This window comes from Trichomycterus rosablanca, chromosome 14, assembly GCF_030014385.1.
Source record: "Trichomycterus rosablanca isolate fTriRos1 chromosome 14, fTriRos1.hap1, whole genome shotgun sequence".
NCBI classification, from domain to species: domain Eukaryota; kingdom Metazoa; phylum Chordata; class Actinopteri; order Siluriformes; family Trichomycteridae; genus Trichomycterus; species Trichomycterus rosablanca.
Window position 1 is genome coordinate 21,009,307 of NC_086001.1, and position 22,094 is coordinate 21,031,400.

The window sequence follows — 22,094 nt, forward strand, 5'->3', positions numbered from 1 at the left end:
TTTTATTTTCCTCTATTTCTTTTAACCATTCAAAGTGCATTGCTTGTTTTATTGTTTGATATTGTTTTTTAATTCAATTTGATTGATGTTTACTTCTTTTTCTTTAATTAAGTCAGTGCCTGTGTGAACAATGGTCACAAGATCTCCATATCATATATTTTTTTTTAACAATTATCAAATAGTGCCACAAGAGAACGCCAAACAATAATACAAGTCAAGTCACATTTATTTATATAGCGCTTTATACACTGAACATTGTCTCAAAGCAACTTTACAGAATCCACGACCAACAGACCAAAAACCCCTGTTGAGCAAACCGAGGGCGACAGTGAGAAGGTAAAACTCCCTTAAAATTACAGGAGAAACCTTGAGAGGAACCAGACTCAGCAGGAACCTTCATCCTCCTTGTGTGGCCTAGAGGAGAATTTAAATGAATAAAATGTACACAAATCATACATACACAAACCTAACCTAAACAATTTTAAGCTTTTAATTATTTATTTATTGTAGTTTCAACACAACACGAAGCTGGCAAGAAAAATAAAAAATAAAATAAAAGTAAGAGAGAGTTATCAATACCAGGTGCTGGAAGCTTTTATCCACACACACCCACCTTCACTCCAAACCTCCTGTTACACACTGACCCAGCGGCTTTTTCTTCATCAAAGCTACACAATGAGACAAAGATCAGCTCATACCTTCATTCTTACTACAGTAAAACACATTCAACTGACTCTTAAAGTGAAGTTCAAAATGTTGTACAGACATCGTCGCCATCTAGTGGTGCTAGAAATAAATTACAGCTTGTTGCTTGGGTACAGATTTGTGACATTATTATTTTTACTATTATTTTATTTCTGTAATATATAAAAATGAGAGAGTGTTTTTGGCTCTTCTGTCCCAAGTGTTTTTGTAACGTGTTGTAGACCTGCAATGGCGACTGTTTTTGGTACACAGAAAGAAAAGGCCGAATGCAGGTGAAAGAGTGTTATTTGGCAACCCAGCACTGTGTAAATACTGAACAGAACACATGATGGGTTATTTTAACTTGTTGGGTTGTGCAGTTTAACCATTGTGCTGAGCTGTGAGGTTCTTTTTTACCATGGTTCAACTATGGAACTTTACTGCAGCTTGTATTTAAATGAAAGGTTTACATTGCTGTCTTCAGGATTTCCTCTTTAGTGATATTTAATGTTAATAGCTGTTCTGATCTAATAGATGCTGCTGCCTTTGAGATAATTAAAATAGGTGAAATGTTTATTTTGTACTTTGGTTTTATATTATTTGTGCAAACATTTGTTTTATGCAACTTTAAACCTGTAGTAAAAGATTACCATTTTAAATGTGTCTTTATTTGCTTTAACTAAGCGAAAGTTTTTAACAGGGACAAAAATGACAGTTTGTGTAGCAGGGCTGGACACGTAAGTAAAATGTTTTTATAAAGCTATAAAACTACTTTCACTGACCAAAGTACACAGATCTCACACTTGTCAGAGACAAAGTGTGAAGCCCAGGTCAATAGGAACTGCTAGTTAGAGAAGGATCACTTGTTTGTTAGTTTAAGTCCAAAAGCAGTTGTGGCCTGTACGGGGATCGAACCCGTGTCCTTGGCGTTTATTAGCACCACGGTCTAACCAACTGAGCTAACCGGCCAATTCAAGTATTCTCTGTTGATCTTTGTACATAATTCTACACTAACTCCATTCAACCAGCTGCACGGCAGCACAAAATCCATTTGAGATTCTGCACACTTTCAGTGAAGATCTGTAGAAATGAGCGGCTCCTAAACTGAATTTGGTTATTATTGCACCAGAAATGCAGCAGTTTCATGTTATTTTAATTATCTGAGATCTCAGTCCTGCTTCAGACATCACTGTCTAGTCATTTCTTATGTTCAGACTTTCTTAATACACAGCTAAGAGGTTTTGTGGGTTCTTATATGTGTGAACTATCTAAACTATATATTTCTTAAAGTTCCTGACTGAGCTTAATGCCGCCCACCAGTGACTGGAGCAGATACGACTCAGGTTCTGTACGCAGTAAGTAGTGCTGAGGGAATCATATGAACTCTTATATGAATGGAAACATTGTAGAAATTAAAAAACATCGACATCATTGACTACGTCGACCAACAGAATAACTGAACATGGCACACTCAACACAGGGGTACAGAACACCAAGAGGAGCCATAATAACAGAGAAAATGGACTTAGCTTTAAATGAAGCATTGAAGTGCTTTTTAAGTTGGATTCACCGGTGCTTCTGCAGGCAGTCACAGAAAACAGCTGTAATTCTGGACAAAAATGTGTTAATGAAGCCGCCCAGGTGGTGCAGTGGTAAGGTAAGCTATTGCACTAGAGTTGGGGTTTCAAATACATCATATCGAATCTCAGCTCTGCCTTTCAGACTGGGTTGGGCAGCAGCATGAACACTGATTGGTTGTTGTTCAGGGTTAGAGGGTAAAATAGATGGACCATAGGTCCTTGCAACTGTGGCCCCTGCTGGCTCAGCTTTAGTGAATTTAACAATTATTCAATAACTAACTTGTCTATGTCACTGATTCAGCCCCTCTGTGCTCCTGGAGCATGTTCAGTGTTTAGCTGCCACACCCCTTTTGTCATTGGTCTTCAGCTAATTAGACACAGCTGTACCTGGTCTGAGTTGAGGGTATTTAAGAAGGCAGCTGGGGAACAGTCAGTGAAGACTATGTTGAATTGGCTCTCTCACAGCGGTTTGGTTTGTCAGGTTGGTCCAGTTTGCTCATGTTCTTGTTTGTTCATTCCTAGAAGTCTAGTTCATGCTTAGATTAGCATTAACATTTCGTTTAGCCTTTAGCTTATTTCATGTGTGTTTAGTTTAGTAGTTAGCTTAGCAGTTAGCTTAGCAGTTGTTACTATTAAGTATCTTTTTGTTAAACATCTCTGCATGTGTGTCCGCCCCCTCTTGTCCAGTCTAGCCCTAAAAGCGTTAAACCGTTTTGCTACCTAGCTAACCATCAAAAATTAAGTTTTCCTTTAGCTTAACTTTTTACTTAACAAACTATATTTATGTACATAAATGCCATATAGATGTTAGAGGTGTTAATAACGTCAGATAATAGATATGTAATATCTTACCGTGTTTTTTATTGTAAGGTGATGAAGTATCTCAGATATTCAAATTCTCCTCAGAGATAAAGTGTAGAAAACTGCTGCTGGGAAAAGTTGTTCGTGCACATGTGCAGTTTTGACCATATGACCCAACATAATAATTTCTATTACACTTTAAGCAGTTTACTTTGGTGTTTTTCACTATTATGTACAATTTACTAAGTTCATTTTTTCAGTATAGTGTGTAAAACATGCTGCTAACAATAATATAAATAATAATAACTGTTAATATTATAATAATAACTGTTTTTGTCCATCTGTCTGTTGTCTGTCTTATTCACATTAGAATGATGCCAAAGTCTTACAAAGGAAATGGAGCTGCAAGAGCAGAACTACAGTTCTGATATATGGTCTGAAGATTGAGTGTGGACATCTTTGGAAATAACGAACAAGGTAAATATAGAATCCATTAAAGACCTAGAAGAACCATCTGAAGATTTAACCTCAAACAGAGAGACACATTATGGATTTGTTCGAGCCAAACCAGTTTAAAAAGTTAAATCCCTCATGTGCACCAACATACTGTATATGTCTTACAGGCAGCAGAATAAAGCATACCCCCTACCTGAGAGGAGAGGACATACCATTTGCAAATGTTCATGCTTCAAAGCTCAGTATTTACTTACAATACAAAATAAGCCCAACCCACTTCAGACACATATCACAGTGACTGTTCGCCATTATGGACCAATTTGTCATCTAAAAACAGAGACACAGTTTAGTCCAGCAAGCAACATATGCAGAGGGAAAATTGGGAGAGCATGAAGTTCAGGAGTACCACAGACAACCAAGAACACCACCAATACAAGAGCTGGTGTAAATAAAAACATCATGAAAACAATTGCCACAGAATTAAGAAAATCCATCCAGATACATGACAACATTCTGATGGAATTGTACTTCACACAGCAAGTTATGAATGAGTGAGACCAGTTTGTTCAGTACACTGGGTTACACAGAAACAGGGATCAGCATCTTGTACACCTGTATTACTGTACTTAGATGCAACAGGAGGTGTGGTGTCTAAAATACCTAAACAAAATTGAAGAATCCTGTATTAATCCCTTACCTTACCTGGAAAAGGTCAAGTTGCTTCTCCTCTCCTCCTCTGTCAATTCCCCCATTAACATTTTGGTTAATGCAGTTGGTGCTTAAATTGTCCAGGTATACCAGCCTCAGAGTTCATAATGTAGAGACTGATTACAGCTGAGCTTTGATGCCAGCTGTTATTTTGGTATTTAACAGAGCGCACATTGATGTGTACCTGAACAGAACATATGCAATCGCCAAGAAGTGCGAGACACGGCCAGAAATAAAGTCATTTACAATTTTGCATCTTCGCTCTGCTCATATTATCAAGGCAGTTTTTTTCTGTTATTGCACAGTAGACTGATGACCGTGAAGATTTCTTCACCTTTATTTTTTTTTTACAGACTGCAGAACACTGTTACTTTGGAGGAAGACTGTGAGGTTTTCAGGCACTTCAGTACTGTTTTGTTGGCAAATAGTCTTGAAATTCTCAAGGATCTTACACTCAAGGAAAGATCACATTTCCTTGAGTATTACACAGATGATGCCAAGCCAGAGGTCTGGGATTATGCAAAGAAGAAGTTAAAACCACAGTGGATATAAAAGACAATAAAGAAGACAATGCCTGTCATTGTCCTGAAAGTTTTTTTGGACAATAATTTTGGAATCTTTCCTCTGTGAAGTGGGACAATGCTAGGGGATAAAAGAACAGATGATGACCTTACTTCAGGTCAAACAAGAGACACAAACTGTCATGTTGAGAAGTGGTTTGGCATAGTAAAAACTTCTATTCTTCAAAAGTAAAGAAAAGTTAGACCTGTAGAATTTATTAGAATGATGTTGTCCTCACTAAAAGGAATATACATTGAACATGTAATATCGGACATCCTTCCAGAAGACCTTGTTAAATCCATGTAGAAAGTGGCTTTACAGAAGAGCAGTGGGTTAGAAGGGTAGAACCAGCATCCAAACATGTTAGTCAAAATTCTATGTTGCTCCAAAAAGAGATCCAATCCCAAACCAAAATTAAGACGAACGTCAAGGAATGTCCACAGCCGTATATCCAAGAATAGAGAAACACAAACCACAGATCTTTTAAAAATGGTTTTCCATTAAAATATATATAATTTCAGTCATACTAACTTGTAAATAGTGAAGAAATCTACAAATATATGTAAATACCTCTTATGTCAGGTGAAGAACCTATAGAAAACTGCCAACACATAAACTGTTATTTAAGTCATAAAATCCCCTGATGGAAAGTTGACCTACACTTTGTGACACACAGACTTTGTGACACTGCGGTTCCATGAGCTGTTAAATGGCAAAGTCAGTTCATTATTAAGGATTTTATAAATATGAAAAATTTGATCAATATTAACCAACTTAATAAAATTTTTAATTAGAACTTACCAGAGCGGTAGAGAGAACAGAGCGGCAACACTCCCATAGGGAACCGTTGGAAAGGGGGCGGGACATTTTTTCTGTGCAGCTTCCGGGTTGTGGAGCTCTGTATAGTTCCAAACATCCCATAGAGCCCCATTCATTTCCACTACTTATCAAGCATTTTTAGCTGTTTGTTGCTTTGTTTTAAAAAAAATAATGAATTTTATGTCATTAATATACTTAATACTGTTATTGTTTAGCATTTGCTCAGCACTAAATGTTACATGTTTATCTTAATTAATAGGTATAACTGAATTTAGCTTAGTCAGCTAAGCTAAATTATTGACACGAGTCTTTTCACCTAAAATTTATTAATTAAAAGTTGATTAATCAAGAGTCTTGTTACAGAAATGATAATAAAACATCAGAGCCATAATAAATCATGCTACTTTTACTTTCATACTTAAGTACATTTGAAGGTAAATTTAGTTTAGTACTTTAGTGGAGGTAAAGAGTATTTTTACTTTTACTTCTACTTTTACTGGAGTAATATTTCACCTTGGATATCTCTACTTCAACTCAGCTACATGGTTTGTGTACCTTGTCCACCACTTACATTAGACAAAATGAACTAGTGCATATTAATTATGAATTAATTCATGTATTACATGTAGGAATAAATTATTACTTACTCATGAAATAAGAGATGAATGAATGCTATTTCATGTACCTGCAATATAATGTTAAAGGTGCGGTAGTGTGTTTATAAATCTGTTCATTCAGTGCAGGTAAACCTTATGAATCCAGCCACATGGCTCAGTGTTTAACCAAAATGATTATTATTATGAATCCTCAGGAAAGTGAAGGGAGGTTAGTTTATGTAAAAAAACAAAATATAAAAAAACTTTAATCTCTGTACTGTATATTGTCTCTACTACTTAATGATATGGCATTATGTAATGTATGCTAATATAATGTACTGTGTGTTAACAAGAACAACCTATTAAGTCATTATAAACATCAATCTTCCACTTCATATACCAAATTGACATTAAAGCAGATGCAGTAAATGTAAAGGCAGGTGAAAATACCCAGAAATTGTACAAATGTTTATTATTTACTGTTTAATATTTCATTCACTGCTGCCGGTCCCATAGGAGAACATGGCAGCGCCGGGTTTGTTTGGAACTATTTGAGGGTTACATGAACCACGTGACCGCGTGGCGGCGAGATCAAGGAGTGTCGCAACTCTCTCTATCTACGGCTCTGGTGTAGACAATGTGAGCAGTACCGTAAAACAGGGTTTAAATGTGCAGTAAAATAGCGCGACCGAGCATGTCCAGAAGATCTAAAACAAATGCAGCTCCCAGTTTCACCCTCAAAAAGCTTCATAAATCTCTTTTCTAGCAAGAAAACTCAATAAAAAACAAGAACACAACAAGAACTCGAAGAAGCACGTTTTCTCCACTTAAATGATCCACATGTGAGTTTAATAACAAGCAGCAGAAACAGCGTCCTGTAATAAGAGTCCCAATACCGCTAGATCCCACTGTCACTCTGTTCATTGTAGTGCTGCTGGGTCCTAGTGCCCTATAGTTCACCTACCATACTGCGCTCCATGTGTCTCCTACATGCAGTAATACCACAGTAATACTCAGTATGAGCAGAAAGACGCGACTAACTTACACTTTTACATTTAGTTCTTATTGTTATATTCTGAATTGTGTTTGTTTGTAAACTGTGAATTAGTTCTTAATCTGGTCGTGATGTTAGTGAATTAAACCTACATCTCTCTGATGATCTGACCGATGAGCTGTCTGTTCTGACACGCTGCTTAAGCCTGGCTAGCTCAGTCGGTAGAGCATGAGACTCTTAATCTCAGGGTCGTGGGTTCGAGCCCCACGTTGGGCGAGTATCTTCATTTAACATCTACTGAAATCAAGAGAACATTCTTCCACTTCAGACAGTCGGTCTCCGGTGACTTATCAGGTGGATGTTTGTGCTTGTAGGACTGTTGTTTACTGGATGTTTTCAGTTACTTATTTCCACTATTCTGTGGGACTACACACTGTTGTTGTGTCTCATATTCCTTTGATCATCAGGCAGGTTGTGCAATAAAAGGCCTTTCGGTTAACAGCCGAACGCGCTAACCGATTGAGCCACAGAGACATGCACACAGCTTTTTCATTGGACACACGAGTCACATGACTTGCTAACATTTACAGAAGGGCAGTTAAGTTTGGCAGATTGAAATAATGGCATGTTTCTGACTTGAATGAGAGGGGCATTAAAAAGATCTCACACTTTTCAGAGATAATGTTTGAAGCCCAGGTCAATAGGACCTGCTAGTTAGAGAAGGCTCACTTGTTTGTTAGCTTAAGTCCAAACGTGATAGTGGCCCGTACGGGGATCGAACCCACGACCTTGGCGTTATTAGCACCACGCTCTAACCAACTGAGCTAACCGGCCTATGTGCAAGTGTAGGGCATATACAGTGTATCACAAAAGTGAGTACACCCCTCACATTTCTGCAGATATTTAAGTATATCTTTTCATGGGACAACACTGACAAAATGACACTTTGACACAATGAAAAGTAGTCTGTGTGCAGCTTATATAACAGCATAAATTTATTCTTCCCTCAAAATAACTCAATATACAGCCATTAATGTCTAAACCACCGGCAACAAAAGTGAGTACACCCCTAAGAGACTACACCCCTAAATGTCCAAATTGAGCACTGCTTGTCATTTTCCCTCCAAAATGTCATGTGATTTGTTAGTGTTACTAGGTCTCAGGTGTGCATAGGGAGCAGGTGTGTTCAATTTAGTAGTACAGCTCTCACACTCTCTCATACTGGTCCAACATGGCACCTCATGGCAAAGAACTCTCTGAGGATCTTAAAAGACGAATTGTTGCGCTACATGAAGATGGCCATGGCTACAAGAAGATTGCCAACACCCTGAAACTGAGCTGCAGCACAGTGGCCAAGATCATCCAGCGTTTTAAAAGAGCAGGGTCCACTCAGAACAGACCTCGCGTTGGTCGTCCAAAGAAGCTGAGTGCACGTGCTCAGCGTCACATCCAACTGCTGTCTTTGAAAGATAGGCGCAGGAGTGCTGTCAGCATTGCTGCAGAGATTGAAAAGGTGGGGGGTCAGCCTGTCAGTGCTCAGACCATACGCCGCACACTACATCAAATTGGTCTGCATGGCTGTCACCCCAGAAGGAAGCCTCTTCTGAAGTCTCTACACAAGAAAGCCCGCAAACAGTTTGCTGAAGACATGTCAACAAAGGACATGGATTACTGGAACCATGTCCTATGGTCTGATGAGACCAAGATTAATTTGTTTGGTTCAGATGGTCTCAAGCATGTGTGGCGGCAATCAGGTGAGGAGTACAAAGATAAGTGTGTCATGCCTACAGTCAAGCATGGTGGTGGGAATGCCATGGTCTGGGGCTGCATGAGTGCAGCAGGTGTTGGGGAGTTACATTTCATTGAGGGACACATGAACTCCAATATGTACTGTGAAATACTGAAGCAGAGCATGATCCCCTCCCTCCGGAAACTGAGTCGCAGGGCAGTGTTACAGCATGATAATGACCCCAAACACACCTCTAAGACGACCACTGCTTTATTGAAGAGGCTGAGGGTAAAGGTGATGGACTGGCCAAGCATGTCTCCAGACCTAAACCCAATAGAACATCTTTGGGGCATCCTCAAGCGGAAGGTGGAGGAGCGCAAAGTCTCGAATATCCGCCAGCTCCGTGATGTCGTCATGGAGGAGTGGAAAAGCATTCCAGTGGCAACCTGTGAAGCTCTGGTAAACTCCATGCCCAGGAGAGTTAAGGAAGTTCTGGGAAATAGTGGTGGCCACACAAAATATTGACACTTCAAGAACTTTCACTAAGGGGTGTACTCACTTTTGTTGCCGGTGGTTTAGACATTAATGGCTGTATATTGAGTTATTTTGAGGGAAGAATAAATTTACACTGTTATATAAGCTGCACACAGACTACTTTTCATTGTGTCAAAGTGTCATTTTGTCAGTGTTGTCCCATGAAAAGATATACTTAAATATCTGCAGAAATGTGAGGGGTGTACTCACTTTTGTGATACACTGTACCCACATACCCGATTCTACACTGACAGCCCTTCAGTTATGGAGCTGCCACACAGAAAGGATGGAGAGCTTTACTGTTGTTGAGCAGAACAGATCTTCGTGTGAGATGACTGAGATTCATGTATTTTTCTTTTAAGAATAAATAAAAGCTGATGCTTTTAACCTCATACTTTCCTAATACTTTTATTCTACCCGGTCTAAATTTCTTTTAGTCTTCTGCCATGTGCAGTGCAAGAATTCACTAAATTACACAGCAGTTCTCTTTTTATTTATTTATTTATTTATTTATTTTTGCTATTGATAAAATTGATTGTAAGCATTTATTAAGATGATGCCACGTTCATTAGGTGAAATGAAGCCAGAATTAAAGATGGCAGAAGAACAGGGTGGTATTCTTACTTTCAGAGATCAAATTACTCAGGTTAGAAAGTCCTGATACACAGCACATGCTCACCTGACTCTCTCTCAACCACGCTAGCTTTAATCATTAAAGTGGATGTGGCTCATATGGGGATCGAACCCGCGACCTTGGTGTTATTAGCACCACGCTCTAACCAACTGAGCTAACCGGCCAGTTCACCTAGTCGCTTTAGATCTTTGTACATAATTCTACTCTAAACTTTAATTAAATGTATTTTTTTAGCAGGAGAAATAACTCACATCAGCATTTAATAAAGGCTTTCACAAAGCATTAACACATTGAGACGCATCCTAAATCAGCTGAGGTAAACGGTACAGACTTCTCTATACTACCTGATTACAGTTTTACCTCACTCACTTTTAATTACTTCATTTTCTTTATTCTTTTACACCACTGTAAATTGTTCCACACTAACACACCACCACCATGTCAGTGTCACTGCAGTGCTGAGAATGATTCACCACCTAAATAATACCTGCTCTGTGGTGGTCCTGTGGGGGTCCTGACCACTGAAAAACAGAGTAAAAGCAGGTAGAGAAATAGATTGGCTACAATCAGTAATTGTAGAACTACTACAAGTGCTCCGATATGGTAAGCGGAGCTGATAAAATGGACTACACTGATCAGCCATAACATTAAAACCACCTCCTTGTTTCTACACACTGTCCACTGTGTAGTGTTAACTGAACAGAGATCTGAACACAGTCGTGTTGTGTAAACTATAAGTGGTTAAGGTACTGGGCTAGCAATCAAAAGGTTGCCAGTTCAAACCACACCATTGGCGAGTTGTGACTGTTGGGTCCCTGAGCGAAGCCCTTAACCCTCAATTACTAGAACTGTGATAGTAGTGTAAGTATAAAATAGGAGTAGTAAATTGGTTCCTTTGCCACGTAGAGCCTCTTTTCCTCAAATATCCGGACACCTTTACCTCCTCTGTATTGTGTCCACATTCCAGTTCCCATTTTGTTCCCACATCTCACAACTCAAATTCCCTCAAAATAAAGAGCAGCATGGAGAGCAACTGTAACTGTAATCTTCTATAAACCTTCCACTTTTATTCTGCCTCCGTCCCAACTTTTTATAGCAATCAGTAAAATCATTGGAAATCTTTTCTTTTAGAGAATAAAGACGCCAGAGAATGAACGAATCACAGTTTCTTCTTTTTATTACATTTTCACAGAACATCAGCTTTTTACACATCTGGATCTGGTCCACAAAGTCGTCCAGCATTGTTTTGATGTAAAGACGTCGTCTTAATGGCAGCACATCTATCAGAAATCCCAATACATGCTTCCACATCGGTGGTATCTTCACACGCAGCCCATGTCGTGTGTCCTGACGCACCTCCACAGGTACACAAACTGTGAACAAACAATAAAAACATGTCAACCACCAGACCTGCATCCCTGACAGTTAAATAAAGGTTCTAATCAAGGTTGGCCTTTGGATATCTTCTGTTTCCAACCTTTCATAAAACTGTCGGAGGCTCCGCCATAAAAGTGTCTCCAGTGCAGCAGCCAGGGCTTCAGGTTCTGCATACAAAGACTCGTCCAGAGTGAAGATTTCATCCAGGAAGCTCAGCATCTCAGTCTGAGAGAGAAAAAGAATAAATAACATTACTTGGCATAACATTATGACCACCTTCCTGATAATGTGGCCTCCATGGACTTGTTTGTCCAGCACATCTCACGGACGCTCGGTTGAATCGAGATCTGGAGAATCCATGGAAGGGTGGATGTGGTCCTCAAATGCTTAGGTAGGAGCTACGTGTCAGAGTGACCCAACCCAAAGTTTCCCAGCAGAATGTTGGCAGAACTTCTTCCCATAGTGCATCCTGGTGCCATGTGTTCCCCCAGGTGAGCGACGTGGACAGGGGTCACCATGGGCATCCTGACTGGTCTGCTGCTACCTTTGAGCTACAGGAGCTCTTCTGCCGGATCGGGGGCCACAGATGCATCAGCGAGCCTTGGCTGCCCATGACCCTGTCACTGGTTTACCACTCTACCCTCCCTGGACCACCCCACAAGAGCTGCAGATTTGGAGATGCTCTGACCCAGTCATCTATCCATCACGATTCACTCCTTGAGTCACTTCACCTGTCAGTGGTCATAATGTTATGCCTGGTCAGCGTATGTGCAGGTCTTAATGTATATATTTCCTTACCATGAGACACACCAGGTTTGAACACTAGATGCCCTTTGGTGATCTCCTTCTTAGACCGAAATGGCAGGCGTCCACAAACCAAGAAAAACAGCAGTACGCCCAGACTCCAGACTGTCGCAGGGCAGCCATAGTACTTCTTCTTGGTTATCCACTCGGGTGGCGAGTATACCCACGTGCCTACATGAACAAAGAAGACAAACTCGTACCCAAAGTACAAACCAAAGTACCCAAAGTTGGTGCACAGTTACCTGAATACGTGTAGTACGGAGTATCCTTCAACAGGTCGCCGCATCCGAAGTCTATCAGCTTCACCTCCAGCGTCTCTGTGTTCAGAAGGATGTTCTGGAGCTTAATGTCCCTGTGCAGGACCCCGCGGTCGCGGCAGTGGAGCACCGCCAGGACAACCCGCCGCATGACGTGCCGGGCGAATGGCATCCTCAGCCTGCCCTTCTCGAGCATCAGCTGGTAGAGGTCTACGCAGGGGACGGGGCGCTCCAGAATCAGGACGCAGCGCTCGGGCGTGTCGAACCACTCCAGGAGCTTCAGCACGTACGGGCTGATGGGTGGCCTGGACACCATGCGCATCAGGGCCACCTCGACGGGGAGCAACTCTGTCTCGCCGGGCTGATGGTAGAAGAGACAAGGTCAAATGATTTAATGTGTATCCAGTCTATACGGTATTTACTTCATCTGAAAGGTAAAGTCACTTACAATCCTGGTAAATCTGAGGTGCTCATCCTTCACCACGTATTTGATGGCAACCTAAACACACAAGTAAATGATCATTAGTAGATTTTTAATACAAGGGTTGGGAGAGACTTGATAAGGTCCTGGTAGGTCTCCACGGGTGTCTGGAGCCGTGCTGACTGCACTTGCTCGAGGCGCTCCACAGGGTTCAAGTCTGGGAAGCCAGATCACAAAACAAGACCTTCTTCAGGAGTAACTCGGACCGCCGACACGTGGACTCCACGAGACATCCGAAGGCATCCTGTGGTATCCGGTATCACCAGGGACTCAGACCTTCTTAGTGTGCATCCCGGGTTTGTCTCAATAATGTCCCGGTAGGTTGTAGGGAGGATCCTGGGGAGGATCCATAGATTGGGAACAAAGGGAATTCAGGGGGCCAGGGTGTTACTCGGAAGTCTCCGTGAACCTATAAGGTCCTGGAAGGTCATCACAGGTATCTGGAGCCATAGGAGGACCCAGGGGAGGATCAACACAACAAACTGACACTCACCTGGTTCCCGTCCACCTTACGGACGCCTTCGTAAACCGAACCGCAGCCTCCCTTTCCCAGCAGCTCTCCGACGGTGTATCGGCTCTCAAAGCTGTCCGGGTTCGTGTCGGTCGTCTTCTCCTCTTCACGTCCTCCATCGGCGGTTTCTCCTTTAGCGGTTTCTCCTTCACCGGGTTCTCTTTCAGTGGGTTCTCCTTCAGCGGGTTGTCCTTTAGCAGTTTCTTCTTTAGCGGGGTCTCCTTCCGTGGGTTCTCCTTTAGCAGTTTCTTCTTTAGCGGGTTCTCCTTCAGTGGGTTCTCCTTTAGCAGTTTCTTCTTTAGTGGGGTCTCCTTCAGTGGGTTCTCCTTTAGCAGTTTCTTCTTTAGCGGGGTCTCCTTCAGTGGGTTCTCCTTTAGTGGTTTCTCCTTTATCAGTTTCTCCTTTACCGGGGTCTCCTTCAGTGGGTTCTTCTTCAGCATCTTTAACCCAAGTATCACCAATGATGCTTCATGTGTCATGTGGACCAAAAATAAGGGTCCAAGTAAAGGTTCGGCGTACTCACCCTTGTTATTGGGAGCATCACAGACGATTTCTCTAGAACTGATCCCACCTACGAACCCCAAGGGTTAAATATATAGTCACTAGAGTTCAATAGTGTGGGACTCGAATGTGGTGGTGTTAAGGTTACCTGGAGCTTCAGAAGACGCCCGCGGTTCCTGTGAGTCCTCCAACTGAATCTCCCTGTCCAATAACGTCTCACTGGAGCCTGATTTCGAATCGTCCTCGTACCCCTTCTGATTCAGACACATTAAACTGGTGTTACAGAGACGAGAACCGAACCCCTCCCCTCCCGGAGTATAGTGGTAATGATAATTCACCTCGCTCTCGACTGTTCCTTCTTCTCTCTCAGTCAGGTTCTGAATGGCGCTGATCCACGCCCGTCTACCTGCCTCACAGTCGGCCTGGAACGTACAGCTCCTGTACACACACGGTGATTGATACAGATTATATAGGATGCAGACAGATAGACAGATTGAGTAGATAGATAAACAGATAGATAGACAGACATTCAGACAGACAGATGGATAGACACATAAATAAATAGTATGTCTATTGATCTGTCTATTGATCATCTATCTGTCTGTCTATCAGTTATCTATTTATCTATAATCTATCTTTTTGTCTATCTGTCTATCTAGCATCTATCTGTCTGTCTGCTTATTGATCATCTGTCTGTATGTCTATTGATCATCTATCTTGCAGTCTGTCTATCTATTTTTCTTTCAATCATCCTGTCTATCAATTGTCTGTCTATTGATTATCTATTCATCTATAATCTGTCTTCTTGTCTATCTGTCTATCTAGCATCTGTCTGTCTGTTTATTGATAATCTGTATGTCTGTCTATTGATCATCTATCTTTCTGTCTGGCTATCCATTTGTCTGTCTAATATTTGTTTGTCTATCCATATGTCTATCTAGCATGTCTGTCTGCTTCGTGATCATCTGTCTATCTGTCTATTGATCATCTATCTGTCTGTCTATCAATAATCTTGTCTATCTATCTATTGTCTGTCTATTGATCATCTATCTATCTGCCTGTCTGTCTTTCTATCTGTCTGTCTGACTATCTATTTGTCTAATATGTGTGTCTGTCTACTGATCATCTATCTGTCTGTCTATCTGTCCGTCTGCCTATCTATCTGTCTATTGACCATGTCTGTCTGTCTATTGATCATCTGTCTGTCTGTCTGTCTGTCTATCTCTGATGATTATAGATCTGGACTTACCTTGTGGGCGTGACCACCCGGAAGCAGAAGCGTCGCCCGGCGTCCTTGCAGCTCTGGACCGAACAGAGCTGCAGGTCTTCCGCCAGCACCGTGAAGTCACGCTGGGGGAATAGAACATAAAACCTTCTTATTTATACAGTCGATGATATAAACGCCGGTGAAATCATCCCAGACTTAAACACGACGGGGGCGATTAGGGGCGCATCCCGGCACAGAAGTCGACCTCTGCTGTGATGCACCTCAATTATGAGGGGCGTAAGACTGCGGTGCATTATGGGTATTTCACAGAGTCCAGGAGAGAGCTGATTTAGATCATGTAAAGTCATGTGACCTACCTTAAACCTCTTCTTGTATAGAAGCTGATCGTTTTGTATGATGAACCACCGCCTGCAGAGATCAAACACATCATATATATATATATATAATATTGAGTGTATATATATAATATTGAGTGTATATATATATATAACATTGTGTATACATAATATTGATAATTATTCCTTATATATATATAGAATTCCTAATAGATACATAAGCATCAGTGTACAGACCTGTTCCAGGTTTTAAACACACTCCTGGTCCTCTTAAACAGAAACCCCTCCATCAGGAGCGCTTCCTCGGCCTCCCCACCGCCCCCGTGACCCGGGTTGCCCCCGGAGGACGCCATATATTGGTATAAGTGTGTGTGTGACACACCCTGGTACTGACACACCTCATACCATGACACCCCCTGGTACTGGTACTGACACCCCCATACCATGACACACCCTCGTATTGACACACCCCCATACCATGACACACCCTGGTACTGACACACCCCCATACGATGACACACCCTGGTACTGGTACTGACACACACCCATACCATGACACACCCTCGTATTGACACACCCCCATACCATGACACACCCTGGTACTGACACACCCCCATTCCATAACACACCCTGGAACTGACACACCCCCATACCATGATACACCCTGGTACTGACACACCCCCATACCATGACACACCCTCGTATTGACACACCCCCATACCATGACACACCCTCGTATTGACACACCACCATACCATGACACACCCTGGGACTGGCACACCCCCATACCATGACACACCCTGGTACTGACACACCCCCATACCATGATACACCCTGGTACTGACACACCCCCATACCATGACACACCCTGGTACTGGTACTGACACACCCCATACCATGACACACCCTGGTACTGGTACTGACACACCCTCATACCATGACACACCCTGGTACTGGTACTGACACACCCCATACCATGACACACCCTGGTACTGGTACTGACACACCCTCATACCATGACACACCCTGGTACTGTTACTGACACACCCCCATACCATGACACACCCTGGTACTGGTACTGACACACCCCATACCATGACACACCCTGGTACTGGTACTGACACACCCCCATACCATTACACACCCTGGTACTTGTACTGACACACCCCATACCATGACACACCCTGGTACTGGTACTGACACACCCCATACCATGACACACCCTGGTACTGGTACTGACACACCCCATACCATGACACACCCTGGTACTGACATACCCCATACCATGACACACCCTGGTACTGACACACCCCATACCATGACACACCCTGGTACTTGTACTGACACACCCCATTCCATGACACACCCTGGTACTGGTACTGACACACCCCATACCATGACACACCCTAGTACTGGTACACCCCAATACTTTTAACTTTTAATAGTGAGCGCAACATTAGAAAATTTTAGAACCTCATCACTTTCATGCACGTATCTTTCTTTTACAGATTGAGTGTTTTGGTTTGTGTGGAGGTACGACTGGTTTCGATTCCCGGGTGAAGTTTGCATGTTCTCCCCATGTCCTGGGGATAATGGGGTACCCTAGGTATAAGTGTGTGTGTGACACACCCTGGTACTGACACACCTCATACCATGACACACCCTGGTACTGGTGCTGACACACCCCATACCATGACACTCCCTGGTACTGACACACCCCCATACCATGACACACCCTGGTACTGACACACCCCCATACCATGATACACCCTGGTACTGACACACCCCCATACCATGATACACCCTGGTACTGACACACCCCCATACCATGACACACCCTGGTACTGTTACTGACACACCCCATACCATGACACACCCTGGTACTGGTACTGACACACCCCCATTCCATGACACACCCTGGTACTTGTACTGACACACCCCATACCATGACACACCCTGGTACTGGTACTGACACACCCCATACCATGACACACCCTGGTACTGGTACTGACACACCCCATACCATGACACACCCTGGTACTGGTACTGACACACCCCATACCATGACACACCCTGGTATTGGTACTGACATACCCCATACCATGACACACCCTGGTACTGGTACTGACACACCCCATACCATGACACACCCTGGTACTTGTACTGACACACCCCATTCCATGACACACCCTGGTACTGGTACTGACACACCCCATACCATGACACACCCTGGTACTGACACACCCCCGTACCATGACACACCCTGGTACTTGTACTGACACACCCCATTCCATGACACACCCTGGTACTGGTACTGACACACCCCATACCATGACACACCCTGGTACTGGTACTGACATACCCCATACCATGACACACCCTGGTACTGGTACTGACACACCCCATACCATGACACACCCTGGTACTTGTACTGACACACCCCATTCCATGACACACCCTGGTACTGGTACTGACACACCCCATACCATGGCACACCCTGGTACTGACACACCCCCGTACCATGACACACCCTGGTACTTGTACTGACACACCCCATTCCATGACACACCCTGGTACTGGTACTGACACACCCCATACCATGACACACCCTAGTACTGGTACACCCCAATACTTTTTTACTTTTAATAGTGAGCGCAACATTAGAAAATTTTAGAACCTCATCACTTTCATGCACGTATCTTTCTTTTACAGATTGAGTGTTTTGGTTAGTGTGGAGGTACGACTGGAAAGGTTTTTTTAAATTAATATTTAAACTGAATTCATTCATTAAGTCTCCTCTACTACAGCCGAGACGAACTTGAGAACAACAGTAAAGCTCTCCATCGTTTCTGTGTGGCAGGTGCTTAACTAAAGGGCTGTCAGTGTAGAATCGGGTATGTGGGTATATGCCCTGCCGTTGTGCATAGGCCAGTTAGCTCAGTTGGTTAGAGTGTGGTGCTAATAACACCAAGGTCGCAGGTTCGGTCCCTGTACTGGCCACACCCACCATTGTATTTAAACTAACAAACAAGGGAGCCTTCTCTAACTAGCAGGTCCTATTGACCTGGGATCTTTTTAATGCCCCTTTCATTCAGGTCAGACACATGTGATTATTTTAATTTGCCAAACTTAAATGCCCTGCTGTAAAAGTTAGCAAGTCATGTGACTTGTGTGTACCATCCAATGAAATGTCTCTTTTTGTGTGTCTCTGTGGCGCAATCGGTTAGCACGTTTGGCTGTTTTCCTGAAAAGGTTGGTGGTTCGAGCCAACCCAAAGACAAGTGTCTTTTATTGCACAACCTGCCTGTTGATCAAACGGATATGAGACACAACAACAATGTGTAGTCCCACAGAATAGTGGAAATAAGTAACTGAAAACATCCAGTAAACAACAGTCCTACAAGCACAAACATCCACCTGATAAGATTGGGACACTTTATTTTTACTTTTTTTTAATCTTGTCGGTGTCACGTTGTATTGAAACTAAAATAAATAATTAAAAACTTAAAATTTAAAAGCAAGTGTTTAGGTTCATTCATCATCTTAAATATTACAAACTAATCAGGCTCGTCAGATTTCAGACATTGTTCACGTAAACAAAAATCTCAAGTGGAAGCACAAGGTGATTCATTTTTAACATGAACAGTTAAAAAATAACAACAAACACAACAATAACAACAATTTAATAATAATGTCACAAATCTGTACCCAAGTAACAAGCTGTAATTTATCTAGCACCACTAGATGGGAACGATCTCTGTACAACATTTAGAACTTCACTTTAAAAGTCAGTTCAGTGTGTTTTACTGTAGTAAGAACAGCTCCACATGTTTTGTACGTAGTGTTTATGGTATTTAAGCTGGATGGATAGATGAAAGTTAACATGTAATCTAAGGTGACTCTTAAGTTTATTCGCTGCTGTTGGCTTATAAAGTTTTACTGAACAAACTGGCTCGTATTTTGGCACTGATATACCGTCCTGAATGGTGATCTGCTTGGTTGACACAACTAGCACAAGTAATCGCGGTCTACACCCCACAAGCGCTCTGTTGTACTTGCACATGCGCTGAACGCTACCATCCTGAAACTGCTAACGTTTCTAAACCTTTAGGTAGATGGCGCTGTAAACAATGATTTGCCCTTTGGTGTTACAATTTGGCATAGAGCAGTCATATGTGGAACACTATTCTCTACTCAGCATTGATAACAGTGTTTTTACCTAAATAAAATCAGGTTCCACCTTGATTTAAACTCCGATCACTGGATTCCAAGTCCAGAGTGCTAACCATTACACCAGGGAACCACAAAGTGAGGTCTTACTTAAGCCCAAAAGTTAATAATTAGTCATTTAAGAGCAAGTTGGCTGTTAGATGACGCTGTAAACAATGATTAGCGATTATATTTTGGGATGGAGCAGTCACATGTGGAACACTATAACACTACTAGTGCTATTATGATATTCAAGCTGGATGAATGGATGGAAATTAACATGTCATTTAAGGTGACTCTAAACTAGCACAAGCAATTGTGATGCTCTGTTGTACTGCACATGTGCTGAATGCTACTATCCTGAAACTGCTACTGTTTCTCAATCTTGGACCTCACACCGGGCCCCAAATAAAAGCAGTAAGGTCCCACCGAGATTTGAACTCAGATCACTGGATTCAGAGTCCAGAGTGCTAACCTTTACACCATGGAACCCTAACACCACAGATACTAAACGTAATGATTCACCATTTGCTAAGTAAATACAGCAAAAATACACAACTTCAGACTTTACATGTGATTGACATAATTGACTGAAATCAATTAAAAAAACTGAGGTAATTAAGAAGTTTTAAACACTAAATAAAAGTAATTGTAGTTAAACATTGCCACCCAAGTATCAAAATCACAACAAAACGTTCCATTGTTGGAAAACTGCACTAAGGTCAGGACGCAGTTGGCCGGTAGATGGCGCGGTAAACAATGACTTGCTGCTTTGTGTTCGTTCTAATTTCATATGTGGAACACTATTCTCTACTCAGCATTGATAACAGTGTTTTTACCTAAACCAAGGCAGGTTCCACCGAGATTTGAACTCAGATCACTGGATTCAGAGTCCAGAGTGCTAACCATTACACCATGGAACCACAGAAGACATGGTTTTTTTTTAAAGAATTGAGCACAAAGGTTAATAATTACACCAATAACTCCACATGTTTTTATGTAGTGTTTATGGAATTTAAGCTGGATGAATAGATGAAAGTTAACATGTTAGATATCCCAAGTTGCAAAAACTCATTTCAGGGAAAAAAAAAAGCTAAAAACCTCTCGCACACAGCAAAGGATATGGGTGATAACAACATTTTTTGAAGCTGCTAACTGACCTGTGTACTACAATAAATTTAGACAGTGTAGAATAAAAGTATTAGGAATGTATGAGGTTAAAAGCATCAGCTTTTATTTATTCTTAAAAGAAAAATACATGAACCTCAGTCATCTCACACAAAGATCTGTTCTGCTCAACACCAGTAAAGCTCTCCATCGTTTCTGTGTGGCAGCTCCATAACTGAAGGGCTGTCAGTGTAGAATCGGGTATGTGGGTATATGCCCTGTCTTTGCACATCGGCCGGTTAGCTCAGTTGTTTAGAGCGTGGAGCTAATAACGCCAAGGTCGTTGGTTAAACTCCTGTATGAGCCAAACCCACTTTAGGACTTAAGCTAACAAACAAGTGATCCTTCTCTAACTAACAGGTCCTATTGACCTGGGCTTCAAACGTTGTCTCTGACAAGTGTGAGATATTTTTAATGCTGCTCTCATTCAGGTCAGAAACATGCCATTATTTCAATCTGCCAAACTTAATTGCCCTTCTGTAAAAGTTAGCAAGTCATGTGACCCGTGTGTACCGTCCAATAAAACAACTGTAACTCTGTCTCTGTGACGCAATTGCAGCATGTCAGAACAGACAGCTCATCGGTCAGACCATCAGAGAGATGTAGGTTTAATTCACTAACATCACGACCAGATTAAGAACTAATTCACAGTTTACAAACAAACACAATTCAGAATAAGTAACAGAAACAGACACAGACTTACTGTCGCTGTATTGTATTGTATTATAGGGTTAAATTGTAGCGTATTTTAATGAGATTATGCTTTAATGCTGTATTTTCTTACATGTATTTAATCCAGCACAATGGTTAAACTGCACAACCCAACAAGTTAAAATAACCCATCATGTGTTCTGTCTAATATTTACACAGTGCTGGTTGCCAAATAACACATTTTCACCTGCATTCGGCCTTTTCTTTCCCGTATACCAAAACAGTCGCCATTGCAGGTCTACAACATGTTACAAAAACACTTGGGACACTTTATTTTTGCTTTCTTTATCTTGCCGGTGTCACGTTGTATTGAAACTAAAATAAATAAATAAAAACTTAAAATTTCAGACATTGTTCACGTAAACGAAAATCTCAAGTGGAAGCACAAGATTCATTTATTTATAGACGGTGCTGTTT

The 22,094-nt window shown here is 41.8% G+C and overlaps 1 protein-coding gene and 4 non-coding genes across 5 annotated transcripts in view; 1 reads left to right on the plus strand and 4 right to left on the minus strand.

Moving 5' to 3' along the window:
• LOC134326191 (maternal embryonic leucine zipper kinase-like) overlaps positions 1-11,676 on the minus strand; it is a 32,112-nt gene extending 20,436 nt beyond the window's left edge. Inside the window, exons 1-2 of the mRNA XM_063008383.1 lie at positions 11,574-11,676; positions 11,279-11,469 (exon numbers count right to left, since the gene is read on the minus strand). Of these exons, the coding sequence (XP_062864453.1) occupies positions 11,279-11,469; positions 11,574-11,676 (294 nt within the window). The remainder of the gene's footprint in view (positions 1-11,278; positions 11,470-11,573) is intronic.
• On the plus strand, positions 7,403-7,475 carry trnak-cuu (transfer RNA lysine (anticodon CUU)). The gene has a single exon. It is a non-coding gene; the product is annotated as a tRNA-Lys (tRNA).
• On the minus strand, positions 7,960-8,033 carry trnai-aau (transfer RNA isoleucine (anticodon AAU)). The gene has a single exon. It is a non-coding gene; the product is annotated as a tRNA-Ile (tRNA).
• Positions 11,677-20,219: 8,543 nt separating the features above from the next.
• On the minus strand, positions 20,220-20,291 carry trnaq-cug (transfer RNA glutamine (anticodon CUG)). Its single transcript has one exon. It is a non-coding gene; the product is annotated as a tRNA-Gln (tRNA).
• A 359-nt stretch (positions 20,292-20,650) lies between these two features.
• Positions 20,651-20,722, minus strand: trnaq-cug (transfer RNA glutamine (anticodon CUG)). The gene has a single exon. It is a non-coding gene; the product is annotated as a tRNA-Gln (tRNA).
• Between the last annotated feature and the right edge of the window lie 1,372 nt (positions 20,723-22,094).